The following is a 15,179-nucleotide window of genomic DNA, read 5'->3' on the forward strand; positions in this document are numbered from 1 at the left end:
CCACAAAAATTAAATTTAAAATCTTAATTAAAGAATTTGAATCCAACTCCACTCTGACCGTTGGTTGGAATTTTTTATTAACCTTTATTTATTATATTTTATTTACAGAAATACTTTAATAAACTCCTTTGTTCAATAAACTGCCAAAAAAAATAAAACCCCACTCACAACTAGGATCACAAAAAAAAAAAAAAAAAAAGCTTGCTACTTTCTATTTGTCTTTTACTTTTTTTCTCACCACAATTATTATTATTTTCCAATAAAAGTAGTAAAATGAAGACCCGCGGGCCCATGAAAAATCCCCAGAAAAAGACAAGCTGTCGCGATTGGGTGGTAAAGTTGGGTTGGGCGACCAGACAAGTTGACAGCACTGTCGAGTGTGAACACAACAGAAGGAGTCGCTCTCAAAATCCAACCCAACCAATGAACAGCAACAACAGTCCTACGTGTGAGCCCTAGACGCGGTCGCAACACACAACCAAGAAGTAACCACCCCCAGTTGCAACTAACCAACGTAACTGCCAGGAAACAAACCAAACAAAAACAAAACCTCAAACTCCTTCTCTCACACACTCTGTCTCTCACTGTGCAATGGCCTTTCCCTTCCACCGCCATCACCTCTCCACCCTCCACCGCCCTCACACCCTTTTAATATCCCCACCTCCCTCTCTTTTCTTTTCTCACCCCTCCTCATTCTTCTTCTTTGAACATGAACCCCAACGATGGCAACAACTCTCCCAGTCCCAAGCCCTTGGAGATGGTCAACCCGGTTCCTCCGTTTCTTTCTAAGACCTTCGACCTCGTCGACGCCCCGACTCTCGACCCGATCATCTCGTGGAACTCCACGGGCCTCAGCTTCGTCGTGTGGGACCCTCTCGAGTTCGCGAGAATTGTCCTTCCTCGACATTTCAAGCACAACAACTTTTCCAGCTTCGTTCGCCAGCTCAATACTTATGTGAGTATCATTTCAATCAAAGAAATAACTGTGTTTTGGTTTTGTTTTTTGGGTAGGTTGGTATGTAATGTTTTCTTTGGCTGTTTTTGTAATTTGGTATGTAAGTATTTTTTTTTTATTATGGGCGAATTTTAGTTTGTTATGTTAGATTTTTTTTTTTTTATCAATGTTAGTTTGATAGTTTGACTAGAAATTTCAGCAGCTTGGAGATTCGAACCTCGAACTCTTCTGTCTCCCTTTCTCAACCATTGGTTCAATTTTATATCTCTGTTAGTTATGTTAGTTTTGTTAATAGAGTGGATCAAACCCGTGATCTTTTCGCTCTTTACTTCTCTCTTAACCATATGTATGTACTTTGATGTACTTTGATTGGACAAGTTGATGTATCGAGTGGGAATGTATGAGTGTAAAATTTTTTAGGCGTTTTTATGGTGTGTACTGTGTACTAATTCTTGGATTGGATGGTCGTGTTATTTATTAGAATGAAGGAATCTTCTGAATGCGTGTGGGTTTGTAATGGTTGGGTGTGTAGTGTGTTTGTGGAGGGAGGTAGAATGATGCTTAACTTTGTTTAAGGCCTTGTTTGTTTGTTTACTTATTTCAAGAATAGTTTTTTGTTTTTAGAAATTTGTCTGTCCCAGCCCTTGATCATATTGGGAAGTGTTTGTCCCATGAGCATATTTTTTGTTTTTTAAAAGTTTGTTTTTTTGAGTACTTGGATAGAGAGTACTTGAAGAAAACCAAAAGATGGGGAAACATCTCCTAGTTTTTGCCTTTTGATTTTTAAAACTCTTGTTTTAGAAACGATTTTCAAAACTTAATGGGTTTTGGATGAGAAATTAAGCGCTAAGTTGTATCAAATTGATTTAGAAAACAATTTTTAAAACAAATAGTGAGAAGACAATCAGACAAGCCCTAAGTTTCTTGGCTTGTGTTTTCTCATTTGTTAAAGGCAGGGTTGGTTTCATATTTGAATAAAGATTGTAGGACACCTCCACTCTAGTTGACACCTAGAGAGATAAAGAGAGCCAAGAGAGAAATATATAGGTATAATAGGTAATATAATATAAAAGGAAGAGAAAGATAGAGATAAATAGTAGGTGTTAATGAGGTGTTCCTAAGGGATTTAGCAGTTTCGGGTTATTTTCTTTTCTTTCTAACGAGTGAAGGGCATTCTGCTTAAATTAAGAGAGTTCATCAACCCTCAAGCTAGCTCGTGCCCCATATCGTATCGTTTGAAATGATGGAATGTTCACATATCACTACTCTAATATTTTGTTATGTTGAATCTGCTATTTGTAATTGCTATCTTGAGGTGTACTTTTTTGAATCTGCTATTTGTTCCTAAGGAATATTTCTCAATGATGGAATGTTCACATATCATTACTTATGGAATTGAGTAATAAGAATATGGTTTGGATGTTTACCATTTGCATTGTAGTTAGGATTGAGACATGAGAGACTACTACTATTGGAAGTGGCAACAGGAGAAATATTCCTCCTCTTGTAGAAGGGATTTCATATTTCACAGGTAGTACTGTACTACTACTCAGGGTTCTGTGGGTTGTTTGTGTCATTTTGACTTTTCCTTATGTCTGTGTAAAGCTTGCTTTGGATTTGCAGATTGCATTAATCCAATACAAGCTTGCTCTCTCTATTAGCTCATAGTGCCTAAGTTTCAGTGTACCTAAACCATATATCTTGTTTTGCTTTGCTGATCTTTCTTCCCTTTTCCCTCCTCCTCATTCTTGTCTTGGGGCTTTCTGCTTCTGCTCCATTCATTCTCAGGTAACTTGGTGTTTGTCTTCAGGGATTCCGCAAGATTGACACAGACAAGTGGGAGTTTTTCAACGAAGCTTTCCAGCGAGGGAAGAAGCACTTGCTGAAGAACATCCAAAGGCGCAGGTCATCTCAATCCCAGCCGGTTGGTAGCTATATTGGAATCGGATCTTCTACCGAGGCAGGGGGGTCAGAGGTTGAGATTGAGATAGAAAGGCTTAGGAAAGAAAAGACTATGCTGATGGAAGAGGTGGTTGATTTGCAGCAAGAGCAACGAAGAACAGCTCACCACGCAGGAGAAGTGAATCTAAGGCTCCAATCTGCAGAACAAAGGCAGAAACAAATGGTTTCTTTCCTTGCCAAGTTGATCCAAAACCCCGCCTTTTTAGCCCGCCTTAGACATAAGAAGGAGCAAAAGGAAATAGATTCTCCAAGAGTGGTAAGGAAGTTTGTCAAACAGCACCATGAAACTGGAACAACAACAACAGCAGAAACTCTCCAAGAAGGGCAGATAGTGAGGTATCAACCTGATTGGAGAAATATAGCCATGTCTTCTGAAACTCCAAAACTAAGTTCAGTTTCCATTGAACAATCTCCTCACTACCTTTCACAGGGTTTGGCAGGAGAAATGAGTGTAGTAGGTGCAGAAGACCTTACTGCTCAAATTGACAATATTGTATCAGATGATTTGGCTGCAGTGCACGGGATTACGCCGTCTCAAGAAATGATGATTGGAGAAGGATCATCTACCTTTGGAGCTGAAGACCCCCTCTTCAAAGGGAAGAGTGTCATGAGTCCAATTCTAGAAGTTCCTCCAGAGTATTTTCCTTCCTTCCCAGAGGGTTTGACCAAGGAGAAGAAAGACTTTCAAGATTTTTCTGCTCTTGGAACTGAAGGCATGATAAAGCTAGAAGATATATGGGACTCTGGCCTCAATGTTAGTGGTGCTGCTTTAAGCAGTGGGAATGAGCTGTGGGGCAATCATGTCAACTATGAAGAGTTTCCACAATTTGGAGTCACAAGTGGTATGTCTGACTCAGATATCTGGGATATTGGCTTAGGAAGTTTTGGAATTGATACGTGGCCAACTGATGAACCTTCTCTTGGTGAAACAGATGGTCAATCTGGTCAGCCAAATGAAGATAGGTCTAAGAATTTTGATCCATAGGGCTTCTTTGGTCCTCTGCACTTGTTGCCCTTTGGTTACTTTGCTATATTTATGGTTCCTAGGGGTCATATTATTGAATCATTTGACTTATAAACATTATTCCTTCACCTGCTTTCATTCCTTATTTACTTTCAATTTTTCTTATTCTTTTAGATTAATTAATTCTTTAATTGTCCATATTTTTCTTTGTAAATTCTAATTGTGTAATTATTGACAACTTCCATTCAGGTGAATCATACTTTTCCTTTCACCTGATGAATGATTTAAGTAAACATTCACAGGTCTAAGGTATCATCAAACCCCTCTTTGGGACTTATGACTTATTTTCTCTGCAATGCTTATGCTTTGCCTGTTGCAAATAATCATGAATTCCTGATATGAGTGATAAGGTATGCTGTTTAAATGAATTGGTTGATTTCCTGTTTTCTCTCCCTTTTATACTTATATATGCTCTACTAAAAGATCATTGATTTTATGCTTCTTCTCAATTTGTTATTTTACTTTTATTTACTTTATTATATTAATACTCTGCAACTCATAAAAAATATATTAATATTCTGCACACGATTATATAAATGTTTAGTTTGGTTTTTGCTAAAATTAGTAATTTAGCCCATATGACAAATATTTAATTTTATATATCTAATTTTTATAATAAATGAAATATTTGTAATATATTAAGTATATGTTATATAACTAAATTTATTTTATTCTATGCAATGCATAAAATAAATATTTATTTTTATATAACTAAATTTGTAATAAATAATAAATATTTTTAAATAGATAAATTATATTTTAGATTATGATAAATAATTTAAATTTTTAAATATAATGTTAATTTAAATATTTGATAATTTAAAAAAAATACTAAAATTCAATTCAGAAATAAAAAAATGAAAAGATCAAGCTGAAAGAGATATACAGTTAAGGAAATAAAGTATATGATATTGATAAAACTCCTCGTTCAAGAGAGATTTCTAGAAATGTTCTAGTTCAATTATTCTAATTTTTATATAAAGAGGATTAAATTTATAATAAATAAATATCTTTAAATTTATTAAAAAAGGTAGATTCGTAGAGTTTGCAAAAATTATTTAATGATAGAGAGACATAAAAAATGATATATGAATTATTGTATAAATTAGGTATAATACTATGAATCATGGCGGTTAAAAAATAAGAGTACGTTATGTTCTCATTTCTCAAAATTAGGTGGATTCATAGTTTCACACCTAAAAATTACTTTAAAAAAAAAAAAATCTTGTTCAAAATCCATTTTATACACCGCACCAATTACTCAAACAGCATTGTCACGGAAAGATTTGTTTTGTTTGAAACTGCTCACGACCATTTAAAAAAAAACAGAAGATCACTTGCAAATAGGCGCTGCAAACAATAAAATGCTATAATCCAACACTACCTAATTAGAAATGAAAAGCATCCATCTAAACTTTGAACTGATATACTAACAGTAGAAGCTAAGACTCATGGTTCAAAGGACTGCATTTCAACTTGGCAAAATATGAAGGGGAAAAAAATACGCTGAATAAAATGATGGCAAAACCCCCCCTTATAGGGGAAAATCATGAATATTCATGACACCTAAACAACATGCAGTTTAATATCATATGATCTACAATTGATCATTCTATTATAATCAGATGCCAGGGAAAGACAACAAGTGTAATTTGTAAGTATTAAGAATCTTCCTTCTTCCGTTTTGAAGCACTTCCATCACTCTCATTTTTCCGCTTCGATTCTCGGCGCTCCCTCTTCACTCCTTTTGCTTTGTAAGGTAAAGGAGTTTCTCCAACCTAAACAATCACAAATTGTTGTAACTGGTTAGATATCCTTCAGAGGGCTGAAAAGAAAACTAACATATGCATAGGCGATGTTCATTTAGTTTTACTGAAAGGAGCTAATTTGAAACAGTCAATGCTATGAAAACACTAGTCATACCTTCTGATCTGGGATATAAATACTTCCAATCTTTCCCTGTAATTCATCCTTTTTAACATTCTTCTCCTGTGAGCAACAGCGCAAGTACACAATTCAGACATAATTTCACTTTACATTAACAGATAAAAACAAAAGAAATTTTAGACATGTTGCCAACCTTTTTCTTCGGCTTCTCCCTCGACGTTTTCAGTGCTTCCTTCCTCAAACTTTCATTAGGAGGACGATGCCTACGAAGAACAAAATCCATGGACGGGCCAACTTCTTCCAATTCCATCCTTGGCACAACGGTGCCTGACTTTTTCAGCCGCAATGCACAGTGTGTAAAAAACACACGATTCGGAGAAAGGGCAGCACATACATATGCACGATCCACTCCAGCAAGATTTAGATTCTCCACAACCTGGATGATGCATCACATTACTTCTGTTAATATAATCCCTGCCAAAAGCGAAAAGGACGTTGCAAGACAACAAAAAACAATGACAACGCACCTCACCGCGAAGAAGATCGAGCAAAACTTCCTTCAAATGCTTTAGCTCTTCCACAGCCTCAAATCCTTCTCCAATAAAAACAATAAAAGGCTTTGACCCTTCCTTAGGAGCCAACTTCTTATCATAACTAAAAGACTCCATGGGTTTAAAATTTTCAACTCCAACCTCCACTAAATCATAGATATGATGATCATAAGTTCTCCCAATAACAAGGTTATCAGGCCGCTTCTTCGAGTGAGATCCATACTGCAACAATACAAACACCAAAACCAAAAAGCCTTAGTGGTGTGTTTAGATGGGGAAATTTTTAGACAGGAATTCAACTTTTAAGTAAATTTAAAGCAGCATACATCATAATGACTTATTTGGATATCAAATCGAAATAATTTTTAAAATGATATAAAATTTATAAGGATTGTTTTCAAAGAAAAATGAAGGAATTTCAAACAACACCTAAAATGAAAGAATTTTATGGGTGTTTGCTTGCACGTTTGAAACATGCATTTCTCAGTATTTTCATATCAAATCCCAAGTTTACACAGACATTAGAGTGTATTGCGTTGATCTTGATGGGGATCTACACTTAGTAGATGTTAAACCAAACATCCTGTTAGAAATTCTTCATCTTTTTCATGGTCTCAATGTGAACACTCATCCCAAAACTTTGATGAATGCTCGTTCTCTTATGCACCTCTCTTTCTCTCTCCCCCCCCTTTTCTCAATTTAAACTTCTATGAATTATACAACTATTAATATTTGCTTCTATTTTATGTTAAACAATATTTTCATAGTTGTAAATTGTCAGAAATCAAGAAATTGAGTACAAAACAGAGTTTGAAAAAATAGAAATTTAAATTACCTCTTATCCAAACAAAATAGTTTAAAAAATTAAGGAATCTAATTAAATTCCCATGGACTCGTTCTCTAGTTTGAGTCCTGTATGCAGCTGCGTTAAATACTAAAAGGGAGAGCTTTGCCGCTGGTACCTGACTCAAGCGGAATTGCCTCCTAAAGAGGATACTTGTCATCTTTAACCAAAAAAATCTCATGCACACTAAATTTCGTCAATTTTATTTTTTTTGCAAATCCTTATCCAAACACTACCTAAAGCCATTACTCTCCATTACTATCACATAATAATCACATAGAAACGTATTTTTATTATTTATTTATAAAGAGGCCTTGAATTAGCACAACACAAAAGTTAGATACACTACTATTACTGATATTACCTCACCAATCACCGCTAACATCTCCATAACTAAAATCCAAGCTATTACATATTCCGATATTCGTAACCCTAGCAGAGTAGAGAATAATGATTATTACCACAAAGATACTGCAATCGGTTTTGAGAGAGAAGAACTCAAGCGAAGTCTCGCCGCCGGCCTCGAAGGGCTTGACGTTCTCGTTCCTGCGGCTGTACTTGACGGCACAGTCCTTCTTCAGGTGATAAATCTGCGCCAGCACGGCGTTCAGCACGCCGCTGGTCTTCGTTCCGTGCAGGATCAGCGTCTTCTTCCCCGATTCCACCTGCAAAAAAAGATTTTCCCGGAAAATGTAACGATTTTCTGGGAAAACAGAGAGAGAGAGAGAGAGAGAGAAGAGGGATGTAGAGTTACGAGCTTGGGAGCGCGTTTCTCTAGCTCCCGCTTGCCCTTGCGGGTCTTGGCGGTTTTGATTTCCAACATCGCAACGAAGCAGAAGTAGCGTATGCTTTCAGGTTTTAGGGTTTTGGAGCGGACGAGGGGTTTTTGTTTTGTACCTTTGTTTCTATTCAACTAAATTCACGCCCTTTTATTTGTTTGTTTTTCTTTCTTTCTTCAGTCTTTTAATTTTGATTTTTTTTTTCAGTGTGTATTTACTATTTAGTGAGATTTTTTTTTATTGATATTTATTTTCGCAACTATTTAGTGAGATTTGCTGAAGGATATCAAATAGTTGATGATAGATAATTAGATATATTTTAGAGATTAATATTTGCTACTGGATAAATATTTTCAATCATCAAATTATTGTCGATATGGATTGTAAGATAATTATTAGAAAATTAATAAATTTATTATATATGATAACATGAAATAAACAGATAATTATATTATTTATTATTTATACTATATATATATATTAAATTAATTATCTTGAATAAAAATATTTTCAAATAAATCGAAAATGTTTTGTAAACTATTTTTCAGTGAGAGAGCATTTTTTTATTTTTTTTCTCTTAATATCTTATCGATCAATTTATATTTGTAGATTAAATTTTAATATTTTTTAAAAATTATCAATAATTAAAAATAATCTTATATCACAATATCATAAATCTAAAATATAATTTATATATTAAAAAATTATTTATTTTAAAATTTAATTATAATATAATTTATATCTTGAAAAATATTTTTATTATAAAATGAAAAGTATTTATCGTATTATGCATTGCACATTTGCATAGAATAAAACAAGTAATTTTTATTTTTTAATTTAGTAAGGCCTGAAATCATTCTTGCACTTGCTCCTATGTTAAAATTTAGATGGTGACATGGCGCATAAGAGTATCTCAAACCAATAAATTTATCGAAAATGTTCTTCTATTTTTTTAATTATATTTCACGCTTTCTTATAATTGCACATCATATTTCTTATCTTAAACAACTCAATCAATTTTTTGGTAGTTTTATCTTATGAGTGTAATTTTTTTTTTATTTTTTCATATGGAGTCGTTTTCAAATTATTTTCAAAATATATTAATAAATCAATATTAAAACCATTATTTTTTTTATAAACTTGTTTTTGAAAACCATGTTTTTTTTTCTTTTTGTATTGTATTAAGAGTTTGTTATGTTTAACAAAAGCAATTGGAAAATTAATTGAAAAATACAGAATTAACTAGAAGCTACAAGAATAACTAGTGGTTGAAAGATGCTTGCAAGCAGGAAAGTAGTTAGGTCATATTGGGTTAAGTTTCAACTATTTTAAGACCCAGCCTAATAAAATGTAATTGGTTGCTGCTATATCCATTTCCTTTTTTCTAAGTACATTTCCTTGCTTTTTCTGAAAATTTCATTACTTAAATAACATTTTTTTCTTGTAAATATTCTTCTCTCCCTTGCACACTCCCTCTTTTATAGCAACAACACATCCCCTTCTTTTTCATCACACTTCCTGCTCTCTTTCACTACCTTACCCCCTTTGATCTCTTGCTTCAATCTCCCTTTATTCTTCTCTTGCTTGGTCTCTTGTTCTAGTGTTGAGATTTTTTCATCCTTCAAACTCCAATGTAATATGTTTATGCTCCCAATTACTTTTCTTGATCTATTTTTCTCCACTCACGTACACAACATTATTAATGTCTCTCATTTTATATATGCAACAATGTATGACTAGATTTAAAATTTGTTCAAGTTGTTGCAGCGAAACATCTCTTAGAATTGTCCACATTGAAAGATCAATATCAATAATATGTTTTCTCCACTTCATTTGCCTCACTAATTACATTTTTTCCTTTAAATAGGTTTCGTAATGGTCCTAGTGTTCAACTTTAATTTTTTCATATGTTTTTTTTTTACATTTTGAAAATTACTTTTTGGAACACAATACAATATTATAGAAAGTACTTTCCAAATTATAATTTTATTTTATAACATTTTAGAAAGTACTTTTCAGAAGAAAAAAATCTTTTGGAAAATACTTCCAAAATGTTAAAAATAAAAACATTATTCTAAAAAATACATTTTAAAATAATGATTATGTATCCACATTATGGGTATAAAGAATATATACGATGATAAAAACTAGAAGAAAAAACAAATGGAAGTGTACTTAGCAAAAAAGGAGAATAGATATAACAAAAGCCATGCAATTAGGTTGGGTTCATTATTATTCTAATTTATTTTTGTAAAAAACTCACATTGAACCAAACCAATCCGATCTTAATTAGATTAATTTGAGTTGGGTAGTTGACTTAGTTGATTAAAATATTATTATATTATAAAATTTGAAAAAAGAAACACGAAAAAAAATATAATTCGAAAGATTAAATAATATATAACATTTCATACCTAAAAAATAACTCCACTTATACAAATTATACTAACACTATATTGAGCATAATTTGTAATTATTAATATTATATGTACCTTGGGTTGGGTTGGATTTAATTAATTAGGTTAAATAGATTTAAAACTCATCAAGTTAATACCCAACCCAACTATAATTGGATTAGATAAAATGAACTCAAATCGAACCAATAACTCAACTTAAACGATTGAAATATATGAATTGAGTTAGGTTGATCAGGTTGTAGGTTACTTGTATCCAATTACAACTATATAAGCTAGTGATTGAAAGTTGTTATGTTACCTTAGTGATTGAAAAGAACTTGATAAAATTTTCTGTTAAATTAATTGCTAAATGTAAAATATATAAATGAACATTTTTAAAAGATATTTTTATATAAATTTTAATTTAATTTTATGAGTAAATTACACTAATTTTCCTTAAAGTTTCAACTTATTATTATACTTATCACTCCTCCGTTTTAAAACCCTACAATAAACCTCTTAATTTTGGACAATATGTTACACTTGCCTTGCTTAAGCGTTTTGGAGGTCAGAGACATTAACAAAGAAACACCAGGCAAGCATATGAGTTTTAATGATTTTTATTTTTCCAAAACTGCCCTCAATTCCTTCTTGAAAAACAAAAACATTGCACAACCAGATTATTTCCAAAACCTCGAAATACCACAATTCCAAGCCTCAAATGATAAAATTCCCATACTCTCAAACAACTCAACTTCAATCTCAACCTAAAATAAAATTTAGATTCATAACAATTACTCTATCATAATACCCATAACCACACGATCATGTAAACATTTTAAGGGTTTCCTAGATTAATAATTATAGGAAACCAACAAGATTTTGAAACCTATGATTCTCAAAAATAATAGATAAACAATGCATATATTTCTCCATAATGAGACTTTTCTCCTGTGTACTTTGATTTTTTAGAAGAGGAGAGAAACAAGATTTCACTTCCTTGAGTATTCTTTCTGGTCTCTCTACGTTTGTGATTACTAGAGATTATAGAGAATATTTTTCTGTCAGGAAGGGGATTTTGTTTCACATTAGTGGGTATTAACCCCTTTTATAACCACTACTCTCATCAAGTAGCAGATGCCTTTAGAAACTTCTCCTATTTTACCCAATTACAATTTAGTCCCTAATTATTAATTATTTATTTATTAGTCTCTACATAAGTCACATGCCTCTCACATGAGACATTAATTCTAACATTCTCGCACTTGGCTCATGTGACATTACTAAACATTATGGACTAAATAAATAAATAGATTAAACTAACATAATGCACATTAAAATGACTAAATTGTTCTATACATTGGGTACATCATAATTTCATGATTAAGAATAGAAACCAATTCGAGTCATGACGGTTGTACATCATTGGTTCAACATAATGTCTTTATTCAAGACAAAACCTGTTAACATTACTCTAATACAAATATGCATGCAAACATAGAGAACAAGTAATCAGAAACATATCATAAATGAGCTGAGAGTGTCATTAAAAATACATAAGGTAAATTACACTTAATGATCATGAATAACAATAATGTTCATACTTTCAACATGTTCTATAAATGTCTTAGGCGGTTATTCCTTTGTCAAATGGTCAACTATCATAAAGTTTATGCTAATATGTTCTATTGATACTCTTATTTTTGAACTTCTTCCTTTACGACAAAGTACTTCAATTCCATATGCTTAGCACCCTTAGATTACTTGTTGTTCTTAGAGAAAATACTGCTGAGGAGTTATCATAATATATTTTCAGTAGCCTAGCAATACTGTTGACAATTTCAAGCCCTGAAATAAAGTTTCGTAGCTAATTAGCCTGAATTGTAGCCTTAAATCATGCTACAATTTTAGCTTCCATGGTAGATGCAACAACAAGTGATTGCTTTGCACTCTTCCACAATATTGTTCCTTTGGCTAAGAGAAATACTAAGTCAAGAGTGGATTTTCTCATATCCACACATCCAACAAAGTCTAAGTCTGAGTACCCAATCACCTTAAGGTGATCAGACCTCCTATATGTAAGCATGTGATCTTTCGTTCCCTGTAAGTATCTCAGAACTTTCTTTGTAGCTTTCCAATGTTCCATTCCCAGATTATTTTGATATCTTCCTAACATTCTAGTTACAAAGCTTATGTATTGTCGAGTACAAATTTGAGCATATATAATACTCCTAAAAACTGATGCACACAGAATTGCTTCTATTTGTTTTTGTTCCAGATCATTTTTAAGACATTGTGCAAGACTAAATTTGTCTCTTTTCTGAATTGGAACAGGTGATGTTGAGAACTTGTCCATCCTAAATCTCTAGTACTTTATTGATATATGTTTTTTGAGACAACCTTAATAATCCTTGTGATCAATTTCGGAACATTTCTATCCCTATCACATAACTTGCCTCACCCATATCCTTCATTTCAAAGCTACTAGAGAGAAACTTCTTAGTCTTATGAAGAAGATTAATATCATTAGTTGCAAGCAATATATCATCAACATACATGATTTGAAAAATAACCTTACTCCCACTGACCTTCAGATATATACATCGATCAACAATATTTTCCTTAAATCCAAAGGAAACAATGGTATCATTAAACTTCAAATACCATAGCTGGGATGCTTGTTTAAAACCGTATATTGATTTCTTTAATTTGCACACCATGTGTTCCTTTCCTTCAATTAAGAACCCCATTGGTTGGTCCATATAAACATTTTCCTCTAAATCTCCATTAAGAAAGACAGTTTTCACATCCATCTTATGTAGCTTCAAGTCATAATGGGTTACTAATGCCATGATAATCCTGAAAGAATCCTTTTGTGAGACTAGTGAAAACGTTTCTTTATAATCAATGTCATCTTTTTGAGTAAATCCCTTAGCAACAAGTCTAGCCTTGTAACCTTCAAGGTTGCCATGAGAGTCATGTTTAGTCTTGAAGACCCATTTACAAACAAATCTCTTACAACCCTTTGGCAATTCTACAAGGTCCCAAATACCATTATGTTCCATGGAATTTATCTCTTCCTTCATGGCATTTAACCACTTCTTAGGATTATCACAACTTACAGCTTGTGAAAATGAAACTTGATCATTATCATTAATGCTTAAGTCTATTTTTGTTCCATATAGGTGTCGCAACCTATCCTACGACGGGAGTGCGCACAAAAATAGATAAGAGCATCTTCCAAAAAAGGAAAACGCGTGGGAGTCGCCACCAACGTTTATTTGAGGGAAAACATTAGAAAAACCAAAAAGAGGTCTGCGAATTTTGAAAATGAGAGTTCGAGAGTTGTTTACACATGGGGAAGGTATTAGCACCCTACACGCCCGTCACAAGGGACCTCAGCCTTTAATCGAGTATGCAAAAATGTGACTTCAAAAATTATTTATTTTCCCTTTTTATATTTTTATTTTTTTTGGGTTCGACAAGGGTGTTGCCCTTGCTCCTACGTATCCTTAAGTGCGATGAGGAATTCAGACCTACGTAGTTCTTTAAACTGAGAAAGTTTGTGTGTCAAATTGCTTTTATCCTTTTGAAAGATTCATTTTAATTGCGAACAAAAAGTCGTTTAAGGCGTTGGATCTTGAAATAATGTTTTAAATTTTGAAAAGAGGAGAGAATCGTTAAGGCGTTGAACCTTGAAACGATCTTTTAAATTTGAAAAGCGGAGATAATCGTTAAGGCGTTGGAACTTGAAACGATCTCAAGTAATATTTTGATAAAAAGAAGTTATTTATGAGTTGGTTTTACCTTGGTTTTGTTTATTAACTTTCAATCATTTTAAAGACAACTTTACAACACTAGTGATCGGTTAAGATTGAACTTTACAAAGAAAATGAGATTACCGATGATAGAAGGAGGAAATGAATATGCACAAAACAACAAAGGGGACCCCTAAGGGTGCATAGATCACATTCAAATCTTAAAAACAAAACTAACTGATGGTTGCACGAAGAACATCGAACAAGAAACAACGTAGAGATTGATTACAGTCGCGATTCGGCAGCGCCTCAACTTCGTTTCCTCTTCTTTCTTCTTCTTCTTTCTCTCTTCTCTCAATTTCCTTCACTACTAACCCCTGGAACCCCTTCCTCAGCTCCTCTTCATGCCTATTTATAGAAAAAAGGCACTTGGGACAATGGTAGCTCGCCCAGGCGAGCTGGAGTTCGCCCAAGCGAGCTGAGACTTACTCCTGAAGTAACTGGCTCGCCCAGGTGAGTTGGTTCCTTCAGGCTGAAGTAATTTAGGGGCCCAGGCGAGCTAGAGGCTAGCCTGGGCGAGCTAGGGTCTAAGAAAACCAAGGAAAAGACCCTTTTGCCCCCTTTTTTTGGTATCTTTTGCATTCTTGATCAACACACTAAATTATCATCTGTTTCGCACTGTAACTGGCGTTCAACACCACAAGTCGACTTGCAAGGATCAAAAGATCAACGAACGATAGTGCCTGGATGAAATTAGGGTATGACAATAGATATACCACTTAGTTATTCGAAATAATTGGTCTCCTTTCTCTTAAGACCTCCTTAATGTTACTTCTTGTGGTTCTTCCATAATAGGTCCATTATGTATCATGGGCTGATTATTGTGTTATGCTTCTTCATTATTGTTTGTAACAACAACTAAATGAGCAATCACCTTACTGCTAAAGACACAAGCTAAAAGGACTTGCACTCCAAGTTCTTTAATTTTCACTTCTCATGGAACTATACTCCTACTAATTTCAC

At 33.5% G+C, this 15,179-nt stretch overlaps 1 protein-coding gene and 1 pseudogene across 1 annotated transcript; one reads left to right on the plus strand and one right to left on the minus strand.

The window, feature by feature from the left end:
* Positions 1 to 492: 492 nt before the first annotated feature.
* Positions 493 to 4,280, plus strand: LOC114372463 (annotated as a pseudogene).
* Positions 4,281 to 5,345: 1,065 nt separating this feature from the next.
* LOC114369491 (ribosome production factor 2 homolog) lies at positions 5,346 to 8,137 on the minus strand. Its single transcript, XM_028326724.1, has 6 exons — positions 7,978 to 8,137; positions 7,685 to 7,888; positions 6,356 to 6,601; positions 6,022 to 6,264; positions 5,865 to 5,930; positions 5,346 to 5,719 (listed from the first exon to the last, which is right to left on the minus strand). The coding sequence occupies exons 1-6, from the start codon at positions 8,044 to 8,046 to the stop codon at positions 5,603 to 5,605; spliced, it is 945 nt and encodes a 314-aa protein (XP_028182525.1). The 5' UTR covers positions 8,047 to 8,137; the 3' UTR covers positions 5,346 to 5,602.
* Between the last annotated feature and the right edge of the window lie 7,042 nt (positions 8,138 to 15,179).

The sequence above is a fragment of the Glycine soja genome, chromosome 10 (genome assembly GCF_004193775.1).
Source record: "Glycine soja cultivar W05 chromosome 10, ASM419377v2, whole genome shotgun sequence".
Taxonomy (NCBI): Eukaryota; Viridiplantae; Streptophyta; class Magnoliopsida; order Fabales; family Fabaceae; genus Glycine; species Glycine soja.

Bases quoted from the DNA above. Each gene is read 5' to 3' on its own strand.
- LOC114369491 (XM_028326724.1), bottom strand. From the start codon at position 8,046: ATGTTGGAAATCAAAACCGCCAAGACCCGCAAGGGCAAGCGGGAGCTA. The intron at 6,602-7,684 runs GTAATAATCATT...GTATTGTTGCAG, and splicing joins CCGATTGCAGTATCTTTGTG to TATGGATCTCACTCGAAGAA. The intron at 5,931-6,021 runs GTTGGCAACATG...TGTTGCTCACAG, and splicing joins GGGAGAAGCCGAAGAAAAAG to GAGAAGAATGTTAAAAAGGA.